Source organism: Acanthisitta chloris, unplaced genomic scaffold (assembly GCF_000695815.1).
Source record: "Acanthisitta chloris isolate BGI_N310 unplaced genomic scaffold, ASM69581v1 scaffold12846, whole genome shotgun sequence".
NCBI lineage: Eukaryota > Metazoa > Chordata > Aves > Passeriformes > Acanthisittidae > Acanthisitta > Acanthisitta chloris.
Window position 1 is genome coordinate 150,840 of NW_008677703.1, and position 19,136 is coordinate 169,975.

General features: G+C 42.4%; 1 protein-coding gene across 1 annotated transcript in view; it reads left to right on the forward strand.

The window, feature by feature from the left end:
* Positions 1-19,136, forward strand: part of ADAMTS17 (ADAM metallopeptidase with thrombospondin type 1 motif, 17) — a 163,322-nt gene that overhangs the window by 142,087 nt on the left and 2,099 nt on the right. The window contains exons 20-21 of the mRNA XM_009076620.1: positions 3,600-3,752; positions 18,222-18,399. Coding sequence (XP_009074868.1) covers positions 3,600-3,752; positions 18,222-18,399 — 331 coding nt within the window. The remainder of the gene's footprint in view (positions 1-3,599; positions 3,753-18,221; positions 18,400-19,136) is intronic.

Consider the following 19,136-nt stretch of genomic DNA (forward strand, 5'->3'; position numbering starts at 1 on the left):
TGTTATAAATGCATTTCTAATGTAAATGTTTTGTGGTCTAGCTGGTGTTCTGGTTAGCAACAGAGTGAGCTGGAGTGTGCCTGCAGTTCATGACCAGTTCTTGGCCAATACAGGGCAACTTTGTACCTTGTGAGTAACAATGTCCCTGTTAGTTTTGATACTGTGTCTGTTGGGCTCATGGGAATGGTAAGATCCTTCACTCTTGGTGCAGTGCAGTCTCATTCCAGCCTGGCTGTGTTATGGCACTGTCCAGCAACAGCTCTTTCTGTGAGAAGGGTTCCTTGTTATTCATCTCCACTTGAAACACTGAGTGTCTGTTTAAAACATTGTCAGAGAGCTCTTGCAAAATATTATTGCTAGAAATGTGCTTAAAAGTCACAGAAGCTCAGGGTACAAGGGATCTCACACCGAGGAACAGTGTCTCTTCTTAAACACAATGGGATTCCATTGTGCACCTTCTGAACAGGAAATCTTTGTTTGGCAAGAGAGAGGATAGTTAAGTGAGAGTAGTGTTTCCTTTCAGTAGGGTACTGGATCTGTTCACTAATGAATGAGATTCATGTTCTTTCTGAGCTCATTTCAAAAGATGTGGAGAAACACACCAAAGTTTTAAGGAGTTGTCTGATAGGTCTTTTGTGTGTTGTAGACTTTCCCCTTCCAGCTGATGCCCTCTGTATTTCTTATGGCTAAACCAGCTGAACTGTTTCCAGCTGAGACTATTCTTATGGTGTAGTTTTTACTTGAGTCTTTTGTTAACAATCCCAGGGACTTCTCTCTCCTGTTTATGAAACAGACTCAGTCAAGTTAGAGATGAGTGGAAATCCAGGGTGGAAATCTTCCATGTTTGTGACCACATAACTCATTTGCAAATACACAATATTTTTAGATCATTTTTCCAATAGCTGGTTTGCTCTTCCTTTGATACACTTATTTACCCTTTATTGGGTCTGTAACTGCCCACTTGTGATTTTAAATTTGTTCTTCTGGCACATTTCTGCTCTTACGTAGCACAGTTGACTCCAGGACATATTTGATGCTCTGCCAGTGTGAACACTTCTCACACCTAGGACTTTCTTCAGTGGTGATCACTTTAATTCTTAGCATTTTGGTCTGATGTTGTAGAACAAATATCAGAGTAGTGGTATTATTTTATAAATCAATTTTCTGACGTATGTTTCTGAACTTTTTTGGTTATACAACAAAACACAGTTGACCACATTGATGTCTGGTCCTCAGTCAAAAATGTGTGTTTTCAAAGCAAATTCCAATGCAATCTTCATTGTGGAAAAAATTAAGTTCCCCTTTTATTGCCAAACACTTGAGATTGTTTTGGACAAAGTACTGCTCAACCCATTTTTAATGACAAAAATAGAGACTGTCAGGAAAAGGTGAATGTTCTACAGTTAGGGAATTAGACTAAAAGAAAAAGAATTTTCTTCAGATAAAGAAGTTGTGTCTTAACTGCAAAGTTGTGTTGCTCCTTTACAAAAAGTCATGGGATTTGACTAAGCAATTTGTTAATGAAATAAGACATAATGATCTTAGTGGACATGCAGGGACTGTGCCTATTAATTCATGGACTCTCTGTAAAATCGATATATTAACAAATTCTTCATGAAAACAGATGGCTCAAGGAAAGAAAAGACACTATTAAAGAAGGTGATTTATATGTGACCACCAAAGATCTGTTGGAAACCTTTTTGCACATGCTGTTTTGTCTAGGAAAGTATATGCAGTATTAATCTGTGAATGACTTAAAAGCTGTGGGAAGAACAAACAGTTGGTGTTTTTCCCAGACTTGCTTGTAAAACCCACCTAGAGATTTCTCCTACTGTGAAAAATACTCCCACTTCAGCTTGATTTACTTTGAGTAAATTGGACCATTTCATAGACTTTATATATTGTGCTTTGTAGTTTGAGATGAACAAGTGCAACCCTGAGGAGTCCACCCCAGGGATTGAGGAAAATGATATGTAATTTGGGAAGGTCTCTACAACTTGGGGCAAATTCATGGCTTTAAGGTACCACTTAGGGAGCTCCAGCCTGGGAACTCTGGCAAGTCTTGAGCTCTGAGGAGTCCAACAAAGCAAGAATTCTGCAAAGCCTGGAAGAATTCATCCCAGTATCTAGCAGAACTATACATTGTGCTTATTACCAAGATGTTACATCCGCAAGGAGGTCACGCCATGAGCAGCACATAGTAAATTAAGTGGAAGGTTTCCCAGATTTTCAAGAAGTCACTTTGTAGTACTCTGAAGTATTTAAAGGCCTGTCTGTTTGCTTGCCAGCTCATAAACGCTTGTCATTCATGTCCTTAACAAGGCCAGCAGGTCAGAACTGCCTGGATTGTATTTTTAAGACAGTTAGACAGGCATGCTGAGATTTGTCCATTCCATGTAATTTATATCAAGCTGATGCTTGTTTCCAGCATAGACCCCCTGGATGGAGAAGCTTCTTGGAATACATTCAAAAGACCTCACAGAATATCTCATATCTTCACTATTTATTCAGTGTCAAATCAACTGTCTTTTCCCTGCTGATCCCCTGAAGGGGAGAGCTTGACATGCTGGAGGAGGTTAGTTTTTATCTCAGTTGGTACACAGATCATTTTTCTACTCACCTGTCCCCAGTGGCTCTGCGAGAAAATTTCTCACTCTTAACCACTGCAGTGACATGAGAATGAGGAGCAGGCAGAGTGGCTGTGCTGTTGTGTGGTGACATGGGCTTAGGTGGATGTGACAGCATCAGCAGATCTGGTACTGTGTTACCAGACTGAGTATTGAAAACAGAAATTCTGTTTCAGTTCATGCCAGTGTCTCCTTTTCCCACCTATTACAGCCAAGGAAATCAAGACAAATTCTTCATTAAAACAGATTTTCCAACCATTGGCAAAGATAAATGGGTGACCAGATATCCTGCTCTTTAGAAGCTACTTCCACAGAGCACAGGCCCAAAAACATTGGTGGATCATTTGTGCTCACTCATGTGAGTGTTTGCTAGACTTCTTCAGAATTAGCATAGCAATGAGCATGTGGCAAATCCAAAAGTGAGGATGATGTACGTGTTTCACATGAGAACGTGAGAGCTGTGATTTTGCCATGCTATGTGCAGACTGTACTACAGAAATGTGTTTACAAGTCTCATGCTACTGTGATTTAAAATTGCATTTATCAGCACCATTTATCACCCTTGGTGCATCCCAAGATACATCAAGGGATGTGGCAGTTCTGTGTAGTAATCTCAGTGTGTTCTTCTTCAGTATGAATGATGAGCTCTTCAACACAGGATTTAGTGGGTTTTCACCTGTAACACCAATTCTAGCAAGAAGCCACCTGACATTTTTCAAAGGTTGATTCTCAGAATTGCCATTTTTCATAGTTCATATACTATTTTTCATAGACTAAAATATTTCCCAAGCAGATATGATGCTTTCCAGATTATTCATTTATGAGGGTCTTAGATTATTGCAAGTAAATCTTTTGGATTATCACTTTTCCTCAGTGTTCATAAATGCAGCTTTTCCTTTTAGTTGCGTTAGCAAAATAAGTTATCATTTCTAAGCATCATGTAACAAAACCCAAATCCCTGTTGTTTTGCAGTGCTCAGCAGACTGTGGCAAGGGGATTCAGAAAAGAACAGTGACCTGCACAAACTCTCAAGGCAAATGTGATGCAGCCACCAGGCCAAGGGACGAGGAAGAGTGTGAGGATCACACAGGCTGTTACGAATGGAAAACGGGTGATTGGTCTAAGGTAACAGCAAACACTACCTAGTGGTTTCTTTCTAAGTGCAAAGATGTTCAGAGTGCTGAGCTTCATGTGCTGTCTGCATTAATTTGCAGTTTAAATATATGGGAAGGAAGGGTTTAACTGGTTTTGATTGGAAATTTTGCTGGGATTTAAACTCTCCCCTTATACCATTTATAAACCAAACATTGCAACAGAAACTTATGGATATAACCCATCAAGTTTTAGAGAAGGATATTTCAAGCAGAATTGACAGCTTAACCATCCAAAGGCAAAACCTACACAATGTTTCCACCACAAGTGGACTCATTGTCAAAAAGTTACTTTATAAGTGATGCTGACACTGCTTCCCTTGTTTCAAAAAGCACACTCTGCACAGCTCTGGCAGACAGAATTCTACAGAAAAGAGCTCATTAGCAGTGTCCTCCAGGAGTGCAGGGAACTAAGATTGTGTCCCATGTCCAGCCTGGACAAGCAAAAGGACAGATAGCACAAGGTTGGTTTCCTTGAGTGTAAATATGTGTTAAAAAGTTAGAGTTAGGAATGTAGTCAGTGAGAAAAAGGAAAAGCTCTCAAGGGGGCTGTGATGAGTTTTGTCTCCCTCAGGGATCAGTGTAGGGCTGAGAAGATAGCTGGAATTGGATCTTCTTATCCTGTAAGTGATTAATCTGGAGGTTTGGGAGACTGTTATTACACTGAATACTACTGGGGGGAGGTTTGGGGAAGCCCTAGCAGACACATACTGGATCAGAGGGTACCTGAGAGCACTCATAGCTCAATTCCTTTCCTCTGCCCCACACAACTCCTGCATGCAGAGCCAGAGTGTACTCTGCTTTATTACCAAGGATGCAAGACTAGAGCTGTGCAGCTGAATTTCAGCCCAGTCTGGGGCCTACACAGCATAGTCCAGTCCTAGACTCATTCCAAGCACCTGAAATGAAAGAAGGACATGAGTTTAAAGGCAGAGTCTAAACCATCAGTCCCACCAGTCCCTTTCTTGGGGCTGGAGGTTACCTTCACTTAGGTCTGTCTGAACTGAGTTCCTTCAGTGACATCAGTGGAATGAATTCCTGTATGCAGTGGATTAAACCAGAGCAGAATCTGCTCTGTGTTTGCATTCTGATCTGAAAGCAATAGGTGGATTTGCTGGGGCAGGAGGCCTGGCAGTGTGAGAAACAGCTTTGCCAGTGCTGTTCGTAAAACATCCTTTACATTACTGACTTTGTGTTTGCATGAAGAACTAAAATTTCCCAGGAATATTATATTCCAGTCTGGTTTTATCTTATCTTTCTAACTGTACTGTTCCTTAAACAGAAAGCCTACTTTGTGTTCTGGAATGTATGGCATGTGCAGAAACCACTGGGATACAGTAGTTGCACTTTGCTTTCCAAAAACCCAAACTCCAGCAAGCAAAATCCACTGAAGCAGAGGCCCAGGATGGGCAAATTGGCTTACCTGTATTTGCATTTTTTTTAACATTGTGATTAGAAATGAGAAATGTTTATGTATATCCTCTGTCATAGATTTAATGGTGTCAGTGCTGAAGAATGCAGGAAGAACCTGCCACAAACAAAGTGTCTGTATTTATGCTGAGCCAGGAATTTGTATCACAAGATGTTTAGAGTATTGAACATTATTTTGTTCATAACCTGGCACACAGAGTCTGTGCAAGCTGGCCAAAGCAAACAGTTCCTGTGTGTTAACAGGTGGAATAACATTATTTATTTAGTTATTTATTTGTGGAATTTTAAAACATTTTGGCATTCATGTTGACCCAGATTCTCTTTATAGGGAGGAATATGAAATAATTGTGTATTCACTGATTACATGGATTGGAAGTTCAGTATGGTATGAATGGTTCCAATCTGATAAAGACACTGGCTCACTGCTAGGAAGGTCTCAATCCTACACTGGTCACAGTAAATAGTGTTGTTGATGGATTTTGTGTCTGCATGTGAGCAGGGCAGGATCAATGCAAAATCACTTGTTATTTGTGATTCTTAACTCAGGATCAGGATCTTCCCTGTGCAGGAGGGCACAAAAGCTTTTGTGCTGCATATGTGTCCTGCTTCTGTCTGCAGAGAGCTTGTGCCAGTGCTCTGCTTCCCAGGAATTCCACCCTGTGTGAGTCCAGCAGGATGTTCTTGGACTTAGCTTTGGTTTACAAGGAGCATTTAAAATTCTAGACATATTGGTTAATTCTGACTGGACACTTAGGTCACACAATTAGATTCTTATTCTCTGAGTTGAGGGGTAAACAAAAGGCACAACTGGATTGCTAGGGAAGTGTATGGGTAGGTACAATTCTTAGAATAAAATGTATTGTTCCAGAAACTCAGATAGCTGAAATGTTTGGTGTGGAATTCAATTCTTCACAAATCCCGAGTGAAGGATATTCATCATGAGGATCCAGAAGATTTAATGCAGGGCTTGGACTTAGTGGCAGAGCCTTCACAGCTATCTGCATCTCTGGCTTAAAACAGTTCCTCCTTTAAGGAGAAACACAAAGTCTGCAGCAGTTAGATTACAGTGAACTCTTTAAAATTCATCCTTCCAGGGCAAAATTCCATTGTAAAACATTTGTTCCTGGTGCTGTAAAAATCTCTGTGAGAGAGCTTTGTGCTGACTGTGATGGAAACTTTTTCTCTTAATGCAAATTGATCTCAGGACAAGCAACAACTCTTTGCAATTAATGCCTTGTGCATTTGTTATTTATTGTTAAGAAGCGTCAGGGAAGCAAGATTTAGCTAACAGTAGTAATTATCACAGATTAAAATAATGGGCTTTGATGCTTTATGTACAAACAGTTTGCCTGGTGACTTGGCGTCTGATCCTTAATTTCCCAAACCAAGATCCTTTGAAGGTGCTGGGAAGTCATGTAAGAAAGAGGCAAAACCTCATTTAAAAAGCCAAGTCCAGATACAACTTGTAAACAGAACAGGCTGTTTGGGTGGCAGTGACAGACTGTTGTTTTTATGTTAGTAGTGGAAGTATTTGTGGAATACATGGGCTGTGTGTGTGAGAACAGCATCACTTCCCTACAGAGCTCCCAGCCCTGTGTAATAACTCACTTCTGACAGCAGTGGATATGGTTATCCTATATCAAATCCTGGATCCTGCTCCATTCAGAAGGTGCAAGAATGACCAGCAGTAAAAGTTCCAAATCTATGCCAGACAAGCTGTGGGTTTGTGCTCTCAGACCCTGTGTAGGGGAGGTGAGGGCTGGAGCCCTGGCCATGCTGATCTGGAACCTACAGCCAAAACCTCATCCCCTGCCCTTAGCAACAGCTCTGCAGCCACTGCCCATGCTCTAAAGAAGAGGAATTTTATTCCATTTTCTGTCAGGTTTATTTTTGGATGGTCCTTACTGTGTATCATAGCTGTGGAGAGCACTTGGAGCCAGTTGAGCAGATTCAGCAAGCAATCCTGGCTGTCATGTTTGTATGTTCCCAAGGTATTTACAGCATATTTCAAGTGTTGCACAAGGAACTGATGTATCTAGTTCACTCTGCAAACACGTAAGGCCAGGTCTGTAAAGTTATTTTAAATGTGTTTGAGGTTGCCTGTGTTAACCCAGTGCTTGAGGTTAACAGACTGTTACTAAAGACAGAGTTGTTCTGTTCCTAGTAATCTCCATTACCACTGCTATGAAACACAGATTTTCTGTGCTGCTGCCACTTCCCTTTTAAACCCCTCATCTTTAAGGGATATAATTAGTATTTTTAGCATTTAACTCAGCATTGCTATTATGATTTCATAACTAACCTGTCCCTGACCCCAGAACCTAACAGAAAGACACACTGAAGGTGTTAACCTGAAATAATTCTTTTACTCTTGCCTGGATTCTTCAGAATTGCAATTCATTATATCATCCTCTTTCATATATGATGCAATATGTAAAAGGGAGTCCAAGCCATCTCCCATTCAATCCTTTCTTCCAAAAGGAAATTCCACATCCAGTTTGCATTCAGTTAAAGAAACAAACATCTCATAGGCTCGTTCTACTTTGAAATAGTTCCTCTGTGTTTGAAATCTGAGCTGTTAAATGTTCTAGCACTGGAAGCAGCTCTACATTTTTGTTGTAGTTGTGCTGGTCAGAAGAACAAACACAGGTTGCTCAGTTTCCCAACACTTGCCTCAGACTCCCAGACTGCTGAAAATGTGCCTCTTGATGCTTTAGCAAGACAGTAGTTCATTCTTTCATGATGAATTATATTTTTGCTGACAAACTTCATGTCAAGGATTACATTCCTGTGAAGAATGCAGCAGCTCATGAACAGCATGTGTCTTTATGTAAGTGGCTCTCTGGGAAGCTGAGCAGGATGCACAGCCTGGGTCTGCACCATTCCCCTGCTCCAGGCTGTGCTGGGAGGAGCAGCTGCAGGACTCACTTGGCCTTGGAGTCCACCTTGCCTCATGCCATTGAAAACATGTCCCAGATGATGGAGGGTGCTCTGCTGGGCTGCTGTGAGGGGATGGAGGTATTGGCTAGCACAACACAGAGCAGTTGTGCTTGATGGTCAGCAGCACTAGGGGCTGCTTTTTAGCCCCCCAAGGCTCCCACTGTGTCCTCAGATCTCTTCCCTCCTCTAGCAGTAATGTACCCGGGAAAACAAGACTCAGGAGAGACCTTATTGCTCTCTACAACTACCCAAAAGGTGGTTGTGTCAAGGTGAGGTTTGTCCTCTTCTCCCATGCAGCTAGCAACAGGACAAGGGGAAACAGCCTCAAGTTGCATCAAGGGAGGTTCAGCTTGGATATTAGGAAAATTTCTGTCACTGAGTGGTTAAACATTGGAACAGGCTCCCAGGGAAGTGGTGGAGTCACCATCCCTGAAAGTGTTCAAGAAACAAGTAGATGTGGCACTTCACAATACAGTTTAGTGGTCATGGTGGTGTTCAGTGAAAGGTCAGACTTCAGGTTCTTGGAGGTCTTTTCCAACCTTTATTATTCTACAAAAGCTCTCTGGTACAAATGTACATGCCAAGGCTGTATTTTTTGAGTTCCTTTCCTCCAGCTGGCTTTTGTACCCTTCTAGGGTGTAACCAAAGAGGCAAGATTATATAGCAGGAGCAATTCTTCATGAGGTTTCTATGGATTTTTCTTCATTTCCAGTTTTACTTGATTATTTCACTATTTTACGTGCCTCAACATACTCTACTTCTGTCCTGTAACTGCAGTACTGTATTTCTAGCCAATAACTCAGAATGGTTCAGGGCTCCTAGTTTTTTGTTTTACTATTCTCCTTTTAACTGGTATTATATCAAGGAAGGTAGAATTACAAGCCAGATACACAAGCTTAATGAAGGCATTTTCAGCTCTGTGGGTAGAAGTTTAAACATGCAACTTCTGTCCCTCAGGCAACAATTTAGCTTATTAGCCTATTATATTACCTAGCCCAATGAAAAGATTTTTAGAAGAGGAGACACATAGAAGCCTTGTAGCATGTTGTCCTGGCCATATTTTTCCTTTGCACTTACAGTAGGTGCTCTGTAAATACCAAGGCCTATATTAATCTCAGATAACCCAATGTAAATCCAGGGTAACTGTCTTTCATTCTTCTCTACAACCCACTGGCCACAAGCCAAGGATCTCACTCAGCACAGTGGGTCAGATATCAGTCTCTCTTACATTAGTGTAAATCCAGATTAATTCAGGCACTTAAGTTAATGCAGGTTTATGCCAATGCCATGCAGAGCAGGATCTGACCTGATGGACTGTGCAAAATCTTGGAGTCTCGTGTAGGAACCATCACAGATTCGTGCTCTCAGGTGAAAGTAAATATATGACACACCAAGCAGAGCTTCAACTAGGAGAGAAAGTAGAGGAGAAATCTTTTTCTACCACTTTACATCTTGTATAACCACCTGGCACAGCTTTCACTGGATTCAGGAAGATTGTACTCTCCAAAAACTGGAAAGCAAAAGCCTGGCAAAGTGTTTTGTTAAACGATGCTCTTGTTGCCAAGTAGTGTCAGTAGTGATAAAGCACATCTGAAAAATCACCTATAGCCACTCGCTCTCCCTGGACATCAATAGCTGCCAATTCCTTTACAGTATTTTGCTCAGTCTATGAAATGCTGGCTATGGGTTCTCATCTCAGGAGGATATTAACAATAGGGAGAGGAAAAAAAATCTAATTTCCTATAAGAAGAACACCGGCTTTGTGCCAGACATTGAGGTGTTTCACAGTGAAGATCATCAGTCATTCATCACAGTGGGTGGTAACAAGGATTTGTAATTGCAAATTAATTGTTTTGGCAGGATTACAGTGGGTCATATTCTCTCAGAGATAACCCCCAGCCTTGCAGTGCACCAAAAAACATCTTGGGGTTGGGTTTTTTTCCAGAAATGCTCTGCAATCTAGCAGTGCCAGGAAGGCATGTTTTCCAAGCTCTAAATGTTTGGGAACATCAACAAAATCCTCTATATGCCTCACTTTTAATGATTAATTCACATTACATGATAAGAAGAGTAAATCAAGGACAGCTGTGGTTGGAGAGGTGTATTCAAAGCTGTTATAAATATAGAAGCAAAAGTGCCCTTTGTTCTAACATTCATTACAAATTCATGGCTTGACCCAACATCTGTTTATGATAAACTATGGACAACTTGTTAATTCTTCATAAAGGTCAGAACTAAGTTCAACTTTTTCTATCTTGGAGAAAATAACTTTTCTTGTTAAATGGAGAGAAAACTCTGCAGGAGGAATGGTTGCTTCAAACTGCAGTGGCACATCAGAGGTGACAGACCTTTCCCTGTCACTTGTTCACTTTGGCTCTGCAAACAGGTTCATGATTTCTGGCTGCTCACGTGCATTCAGCACCACAGCTAGAAAGTGGTGGTGGAAGGTTGTCTACAGCCCTCACTGACACACAGCAGTTGTTCTGCAGAAGTTGATAGATCTGGATGTGACAGGAGAGGACCCAACAAGCTTTAGGATTCAAACCCTCTGCTTCTGTGGTCCTAGGCATGACCAGGATCCAGGGCATCAGTGTGTCTTAAACCTAAGTACTGCCCTTGAATTGTGGTTCCCCAAGGTTTGTTCCTCTGCGCATGGTCACTGATGTGCAAACCACAGCCTGTCTTGCCAACAGCTAATCTCAAAATATCCCTCAACACAGAAGATGAGAACAAATGACCCAAAATTGATTATATCAACCAGGGACACTTTAATTTGAACAAGGCTGGTTTAAAAAGATGAATCCCATCCCTTTTGCTCTTTGATTCTCTGTCCCCACATCCATGAAATGCCTTTAGCTATGGTCAGAGGTGTAAACATTGCATAATGGCACTGAAACCAGGTTGAGCCTCTACCTAGGCTTGGGCTAACAGCCAGCCCCAGTCAGAGCAGCTCTAGCTGGAAACCTAGGCATGGAAAGTGAAGAGATGCTGACTGCAGTGCTGGCCATGTCGTTCCCCTGGGGACTGTAAGCTCCAGAAACCAAATCCTGCTCATGCCTTAGAGGCAATGACTGCCCCTTGTTTGCACAACAAATTGCACAGCTCATCTCTGCTGGAGTTTCTGGGAACATCCATAGTACAAATTATTTTGAAGGTTCCTTGGTAGAGGAGAATGTGCTACAAAGAGACCAGATTAGTCAGTGTTTTGTTTGAAGTGGAGCACATTTTGCTGCAGTGTCACTGTCTCATGTTCCAATACATCCTCCAGTGATCCTATTAATTGGAAGAATAACTTTTCTTTTTGATATTTTTCGTTTAAAAGCCTAGTTCATTAAGTGCATTTTTTTTAATGGAAAGTTAAAGCCTTCCACCGAGATCAGTGGATTGGAAATGAAATTCCATCATGACTGTTTTACTCTGTTTTTTTTAACGTGTAAAAGAAGAAAGAGTGAAAGACAAGCCTGTTCAAATATTGGCATTCATTTTCTCTGAGTTAGTCTGAGAGGTTCCAGTGTCCAGGATCATGTTTTTAAAAATAAGAACAGTAGTAATTCACCATTTAAAGTTTGTACTACCCTTCTGAAGAAGTTTTTCCCCTCAAATCCTTATGGCACACATTATGTATTACCAGCAGGGACAGCTATAATTTTGGAGTCTTTCCAATAGCCTTTTGAGGTTTATAATGACTACTGAGGCATTAAGGTGACAATCTCCCAGAACACCTTTGAGGAGCAATTAGTACCAGGCTGCTGGTGGTCCCTTGATTGACGGTGCAAAGAGATGAAATACAGTGTTAGTCAACATCACACGTGTCAAAGCTGAGTAGCCCCAGGTCTAGAGAATGCTCAGGCAGGACTGAGGTGACAGAGATGAGCAGCCTCTTGCTGAAGTTCAATAATCCTGCAGGAGTCCTTACTTTAATGAGGCAACATTGATCATTAACTGATTAATAACTAATAATAACTAATAATGCATTCAGTGGAGCTTCAGTTCCCCAGATAATCTTTCAGGCTAACATCTGGGGCAGGAGTCAGTGTGGGACTAAAGCTCATGTAGCCCCCAAAACCTTGCTGAGCACAAGCAGCACACACTGCTGCGGGAGCAGGAGGAAATCTCCAGCAGTCAGCCTGACCCGAGTTCTGTGATCCTGGGGTTACATAGCTGTCCATTGCTACCTAGCTTACTTAAAATTAGCTTGATTCTGCCTTTTAACATCAGGTGGTTTCCAGCATCATTTCCTTGCAGTTTTTCAGGTGGAATAAGCTCTGGAGTATTTTCCCTTTGTACCTGCCATGAATCAAAGCATTGCACATGTGCCATAGAAGACATGGTAGAATATGGTACCCACTGGGCAGTACTGTATCACTTCACAGCTCTGCTTGGTCCTGTTCTTGAATCCAGCTTGAAACCTTGTGAGAGGTCAATTCTGCCTGATTGGTACACTGTATTAGATACATTTCCCCATCAGCATCCACCTGGGATCCATAGCACAAGTACTTAGGGGCACTGTCACTACCCACAATATTCATGGGTTCAGCCCTTAATCTCTGAACTCTCTGTACACAACGGAACTTTTCAGAATAGCAAAATCAAGCTTAATTATGCAGTGAGACATGCTGGATGTGCTGGTCAGGTCTTGTTCCTTGGGGTCATGCAGTTTGAAAGCACAGCTGTAGGCACTTTGCTAAGATTGCTTCTCTCTTTTCCTTCTAAGATACTGTCACATCAACCACAAGCATTTGCTGCCATAATTTATTGTTCCTTCCCATACTGAGTCAGAAGGGTATGCTTTTTTTTTTCCCTTGGCTTAAATTAAACAAATCAGTCATTTCACAAAAGTTTCCAAATGAAAGATTGTTGTAAGCAAGACCAGATATGTTCTTTTACAGATCTGGGGTTCAAAACGAAGAAGAAAGAAAAGAAAAGAACAAGGAGGCTTGAAAAACAGCTTAGAGTTTGCTTTGGGCTAATTAGATCTTATCAGTGGAAAGACAGATATTTCTTTCTTTAGCATGATGCCATGGTGAAAGTTGACCTGGTGTTTATGAAAGCATATTGCATGCTGCTTTTCAGCTAGAACTGTGGAGTTTAAATTAGTGATACTCATAAAGAGCCTGATGTGAAGGTGTGTGGAGCACTGGCTTTCAGAGCACACATATGTGTGCTATTAAGGGCTCAGAATGGAGCAATTACAAGACCTTTGTCATTCATCTCAGATGCTGTGTTAGAATGTTATTAATAGGAACTTGTCTTGCTTTCTTTCTGACTTTCATAGAGGCAAGAAATAAGACCCTCGAGGGGAAAAACACTCTACCCTGTCCTAACGCCTTGAAATACTTGAACTCTGAAGTCAGCAAAGCAGGACTCTATCTCTCAATATTGGAGCTTTAGCCATAGTGTTATCCTTGGCTTCAGCAGCTTTCAGCAAATTGGGGACAAACCAGTATCTTTAAGCATCAGATGACTGCAGACTGATGAATATAGAAGAAAACCATCTTGCCTACAGCTTAGTTTTGACAGTCAGCTCGGGCTCTATCTCCCTCAAACAGATCAGTCGTCTAAATACTGCAGTATGCTCAGGATTGGCTGAAGGGATGCTGTGACCTCCTGGGGGGGAAAAGTCTCTTGCAGAAAAAGACTAACATCTATCCCTTAGAGGTTAGAAAAGTGACATGTGATCTGAATGTGTCCCTGCCCTGCCAGCAGCCCTCAGCTGAGGCAGAAGCAAAGCTTCATTATCCCGTTCAGTCCTGAGTAGATCACAGCCTGTCCTCTGTGGGGGGAAATCTGTCCCTTTTCTGTCCCCAGTGAGCCTCAACACAGGGATTCTTTGGACTTCTGTGTTCCTGAGCTGCCCAACAGCAGCCCTGCCCTGGCTTCATACATCCTTATTCCCCTCTCTTTCTCTGGCTCTCTTTTGTAGATCAGGAGTTGATGAAGGCCCTGACAGATCTCAGCACTTACTGTAAATTCATTCTGTTTTAATACCTAATATTCTCCTGAGGCATTTGCTTTCAAAGCAATTAGACATCTGTCAGCACCTCTGGTGGATTTCAAGCTTTCATATCAGTATCCTAAGGTGGAAATAGCATTCCAGTTGAAAAATCATAGCTTGCTCTTAAGGTTAGAGTTTTTCAGTGAGTAAATCTTCTTTAAGCTGATGAATGCAGCTGCTGCCTTGACAATTTGTGAGTTTATTTCCTTCTGGATATCCCCACTGGCTTGCATGTTACTGCCAAAGAATGTGAATGGAGGCATTTTTGTCTTCCTTTTGCCTTCTCGAGCAGTGTTTGAACTGGGAGTTACAGGGGCTCTCATTAGGTTCACTTTCTGTAACTGTTCATTAACCCTCTCTTTTTTACAGTGCTGAGCAACCCTTTGATCTTTGCATGGGGGTGGATTTCCAGTTTACAATGGCTGTATTGTCAGTCTAGGGCATTATGGTTAAACTCCATGAATTTTGGATATGCATTTTTCTGGTAGTGATATCACTGGCAATGCCTGGTGGAAGGAAAAATCCACTTATTTGACACCAGCATCTCTTTCCAACCCCTTGTCCCAACTTCACAGAGGAGGCAAGTTGCTGGTGGGTTTTCTCCAGTGAATCTAGCCCTGAAAATTGTTTTGTGGATGTGCTTAGTTGCTCCATAAACATTAGGGAACAGTGAGACTGTAGCAATGCATTTAGCTGTCCAGAGTAGGAGGGAAGGTATTTATGGGAATTTGCTGTTCAGTTGGAGTTTGATTTTTATGCCTCTTTTAATGATGTCCTCATTTCATAGTGCAGCAAGAGTAACAATTCCCCCTTTGTATGTATTTTGTATCTATTCCTATTTCCTATTGAAATTCCTAGGAAAGAGTCTATCCAAGTAAAGTTGAAAATTTAGCCTTAAAATAAGCCAGATGTCCAACCTTCCTTTAGCTGCCAAGCCCAAAAGAGTTCAAGAGAGATGTTAAAATCTGTCTTCCTGGCTGTGAAAAACTAATTGCATAGCATAGGTGATGATCCCAGTCTCCCAGGAGAAGGAATAAAACTGCTTCGGGCAAAAACTCTGCTGTTATTTGTCTGAGGATTGGAGTTGGCAGTGTCTGTGGAAAAAGGTTTCATTGCTTGCCCTCCTGGCTGGTTAAATGCAGAGACAGGAACACAGAGAAAGGTAGGTGAGTGTTTGTATGTTGATATCTGAAAAGCTAATTCACCCTATGAGAAAAATGCTGTTTTCTCTTTTTTTTCCTTCTTTCTCCCCCTGTCCTCCCTCTGTTAAGAGCATTCCTAACCCCAGGGAGTGCCTAAAAGCCAGAGACAGAGGTTTCAGACTCACTGTGTCACAGACATGTGAAGAAACCCCATGGCCTGGGTTAGTTAATGCTTGTGTGGTAACAGCTATTCTGTTTGTAACCTGGATGTACAATTTGCTGCCCTTGCAAAGAGTTTGGGGAGGATTAAGATTAGCAAAGCACTGTGAAGACTAAAAGTGTCATTGAAATCCTGAGGATTAGTGATGTGGAAGGGCCTAATAGTTGCATTTATCAGGATAAAAATGGTTCACTTTAAATCCAATGGCCATGACTGGGTAGATTGCAGACTGGTGGAAGTCACTGAGGGCATACAGTGCTGAGAAAGAGTGGAGAGACACCCAAAACTAAAGAAATGCCCAGATGTCACTGCAGAAGCTCAAGTTATGAAGGGGATTTAAATAAGGGACTTTAATGATTGCTCTTTGGAATAGCTCACTGTATGACAAGGGAAGGCTTCATTCAGCAAAGTGCTAAACATGCTAATCATTGTTGAGGTATTAATAGACAGTGACCAAATTTTTATCTAAATTCAACATCTGAAAATCTTAACTGCAAAAATATCTGTCATAAACGAGTGTGTTGATCCTAAATTGAAATAAGGATATGAAATGGGGAAAAAAAAATCCCATTATTCATTAAAAGAAAAGAACTTCCAAAATACATGTCAAGTTTTAATATAGCACAAGGGATTCTTTCAAAGTACAGACATGGAGGTAAGCTGCACCCCAGGATGGCTCCATGGCAAAGTCCAGGATGGATCTGAGCCAGAGGTTGTTCCAAATGGAGAAATTCAGTCCTAGAGAAAGACACTGAAAGAAAAAATAGGGATAAAGAGTGGGTGGAATATAGGGAGGAAATGAAAAGAAAAGCAAATACAAATTCAGTGAGTACACTAAATATAAGAAGCCTGTTTAATGAACCATTGTTAATGTGAGTGACTGAAGAAGAAAATTAGGTAAAGAGTCTCTGTTATTTTTGACAACAGATTTCACCGGTCCTACAACTTCTCAGACATATAAATTGTTCAGCTTGTATAAATGTGTTTCTCACTGGGCTGTCTGAAACAGGACTCCATCAGCTCTGTTTTTGATGGTCCAGTTGATCTGAGGCCATTTTTTCTCAGGCCTTTCAGCAACCCACACAGGAAGGGAAAGCTCCCTGTGCTCCATCCAGAGCAAAGCTGAGCTGTGTCAGGTGCTCTTGTGCTCTTGTATCAGGTGGTCTTTGAGAAGCAGCAGGGGTTTCTTGTGATACTTTCCAGAACAAAATGAACACAGCTTTGCTGTGCTCACCCCCATGGATGCAGAGGTGGAGGTGTACATACATCCATGTGTTCTGCCCTTGGATCCTAGTCCTGCAAGCATCCACACTGCACACACATGCTTTGTACTTGGACTTCAGTCCAACCTCAGTGTTCCCATTTTCTGAGCCTCTTCAAGGTTTGGCTCTTTTTAAGAATTACCACTCCAAGGTGATCCTGTTTTTCAGGGAAACGTTTTGATTTTGGTGAGAAACAGCAAAGGACAGGAAAAAATGATCTTTTTTTTACATCATCCTATTGATATCTCCTCAGTTCTCCCTCATCTCCTCTCCCCACAACATTTGCTTGTGTGTGGCTTTAGCAGAAACAGGAATCTTACCCAAGTCCTGCAACCCATTGTTTCTTTATGTTAAATACAAGGTTCTTTTATTAACTCCAGCTGGTGCACCTCCCTGTGCTCACTGTGTTTGCTTTATTAAAATTGAACAGCGTGCAAGTAGGACATTGTAAATCACAAGTGACTGGGCCAGAGGAAGAGGGAGGGAGAGGGAGGGACTCTGATTGTATGACAACAAAGGGAGCATATAAACAGGCTGGGCCTCCTGGCTAATAGCGGCCAAAACTCGTGAGTACAATTTGCAATTGCTCCCAGGAGGACAGACAAGTGCCAGACAGTTAGCAGGGATAGATGAGAGTGGATACTGGAATACCTGATGTGTTCTCTCCTATCTGGAACACAGTTTCTTAGAGGTCTGGGCATGGAGAAGGAGCTGACAGCCTCTGCTGTACCCCTGGGGTTCATCTTCTCCCAGTGCCTGGCTGTGGTCATCACGTCTGTGGAGGAAGCCTTGTTAGACCATCCAAGCCCTGGAGAGGGTTTTTAAACCAATATAACCAGTACCACTGGCTCTCTCATGGAGAGGGAGGTGGAATCATAGAATCATAGAGGTTGGAATGGACTTTAGAGATCATCTAGTCCCAACTCCCCCTGCCCTGGGCAGGGACACCTCCCACCAGAGCAGGTTGCTCAAGGCTTCATCCAGCCTGGCTTTGAACACTGCCAGGGCTGGGGTATCCACAGCCTCCCTGGGCAACCTGTGCCAGTCTCACCACCTTCACATTAGGCTGTTGGTCCATAATTAAGGAGTATATGTTTTCCAGCTTTTCTAGCTGGTAGAGGGAATTGCATTTCTGCCTGCTTGAAACTCAGGAGCATCCACAGGGTCAGTCAGAGTAGATAGACTCAGAGCAAGTCCAGACAGAAAGACAACAGCTTCCTCCTTCCTTGTGCCAGGGAAGGTCCTCTACTCACAACACTCCCTGAAGGTGCAAAATCATCATGGACAAATGCAGCAGCTCTATGAAGGGTCTCTGGCTGACATGATGACCTTGTTGCATCCTCAGCACCACAGTGAGCTGCTGGTCTGCTCCACTCCCAGCTTTGTATGTGTGTACATGGTTTGGAAGCTACTCTGCATGGACAATGTCTCATGAGTGTCTTCTCTCCTCCAGTGCTCCTCAACCTGTGGGAAAGGCCTGCAGTCACGCGTGGTCCAGTGCATGCACAAAGTCACCGGGCGCCATGGCAGCGAGTGCCCTGTGCTGTCCAAGCCAGCAGCCTACAGGCAGTGTCACCAAGAGGTCTGCAACGAGAAGATAAATGTCAACACAATTACCTCGCCCAGACTTGGTGAGTGAGGGGTGCTGGGGAGAAGATGTCACGTGTGAAGGGCCAGACAAAGCCCAGGGTCCCACTGTGATAACAGTGGGGCTTCAGAGACTGTCCGTGGCCAGAAATTAGGAGAGGGACCCCCAGTCAGGCTCTTGATGAAAGGTCTAATGTGGGTAGGTCCTCTCTATCTCTGCCTAAGACTTTGCCCAAGCTGGAGCACTCAGCAGTGGATAGAGTTGAGAGACCAACAAAAATGACTGACTGATCCCAAGGTGAAGGAGGTGACAGGCTCATCTTTCTCCATCACAAACATCTTCACACCCTGCTTGTGCTGCAGTGAGTGTAAGGTATGATAATTTATTCATCCAGGCCCCAAGAGAAGTACGTGACCTTGACAAGTAAAACATCACTGTTTGGGTTTTTTCCCTTTCATTTGCTGCCACAAGAATGTGGTTTGATGAAAAATTTGCCCAGGGAGACAAGAGAGTATCCAGTCTCTTCCTCTGAGCCCTTGGATTTTTTTTGCACTGTCCTCCTCACCCTTCCTGCATCCCCTGTGTCCCTGGCTGAGAGTCAGAGTAGATGTTAGGGAAAATTTTTTCCCTGTTAGGGTGTTCAAGCACTGGGATATGGCCCAGGGAGGTGGTAGAATCACCGTCCTTGGAAGTGTTTAAGAGGCATCTGAATCTGGCACTGAAGGATGTGGTTTAGGGGTTCAGAAGTGACAGGTTAATGGTTAGAATCCATGGTCTTAG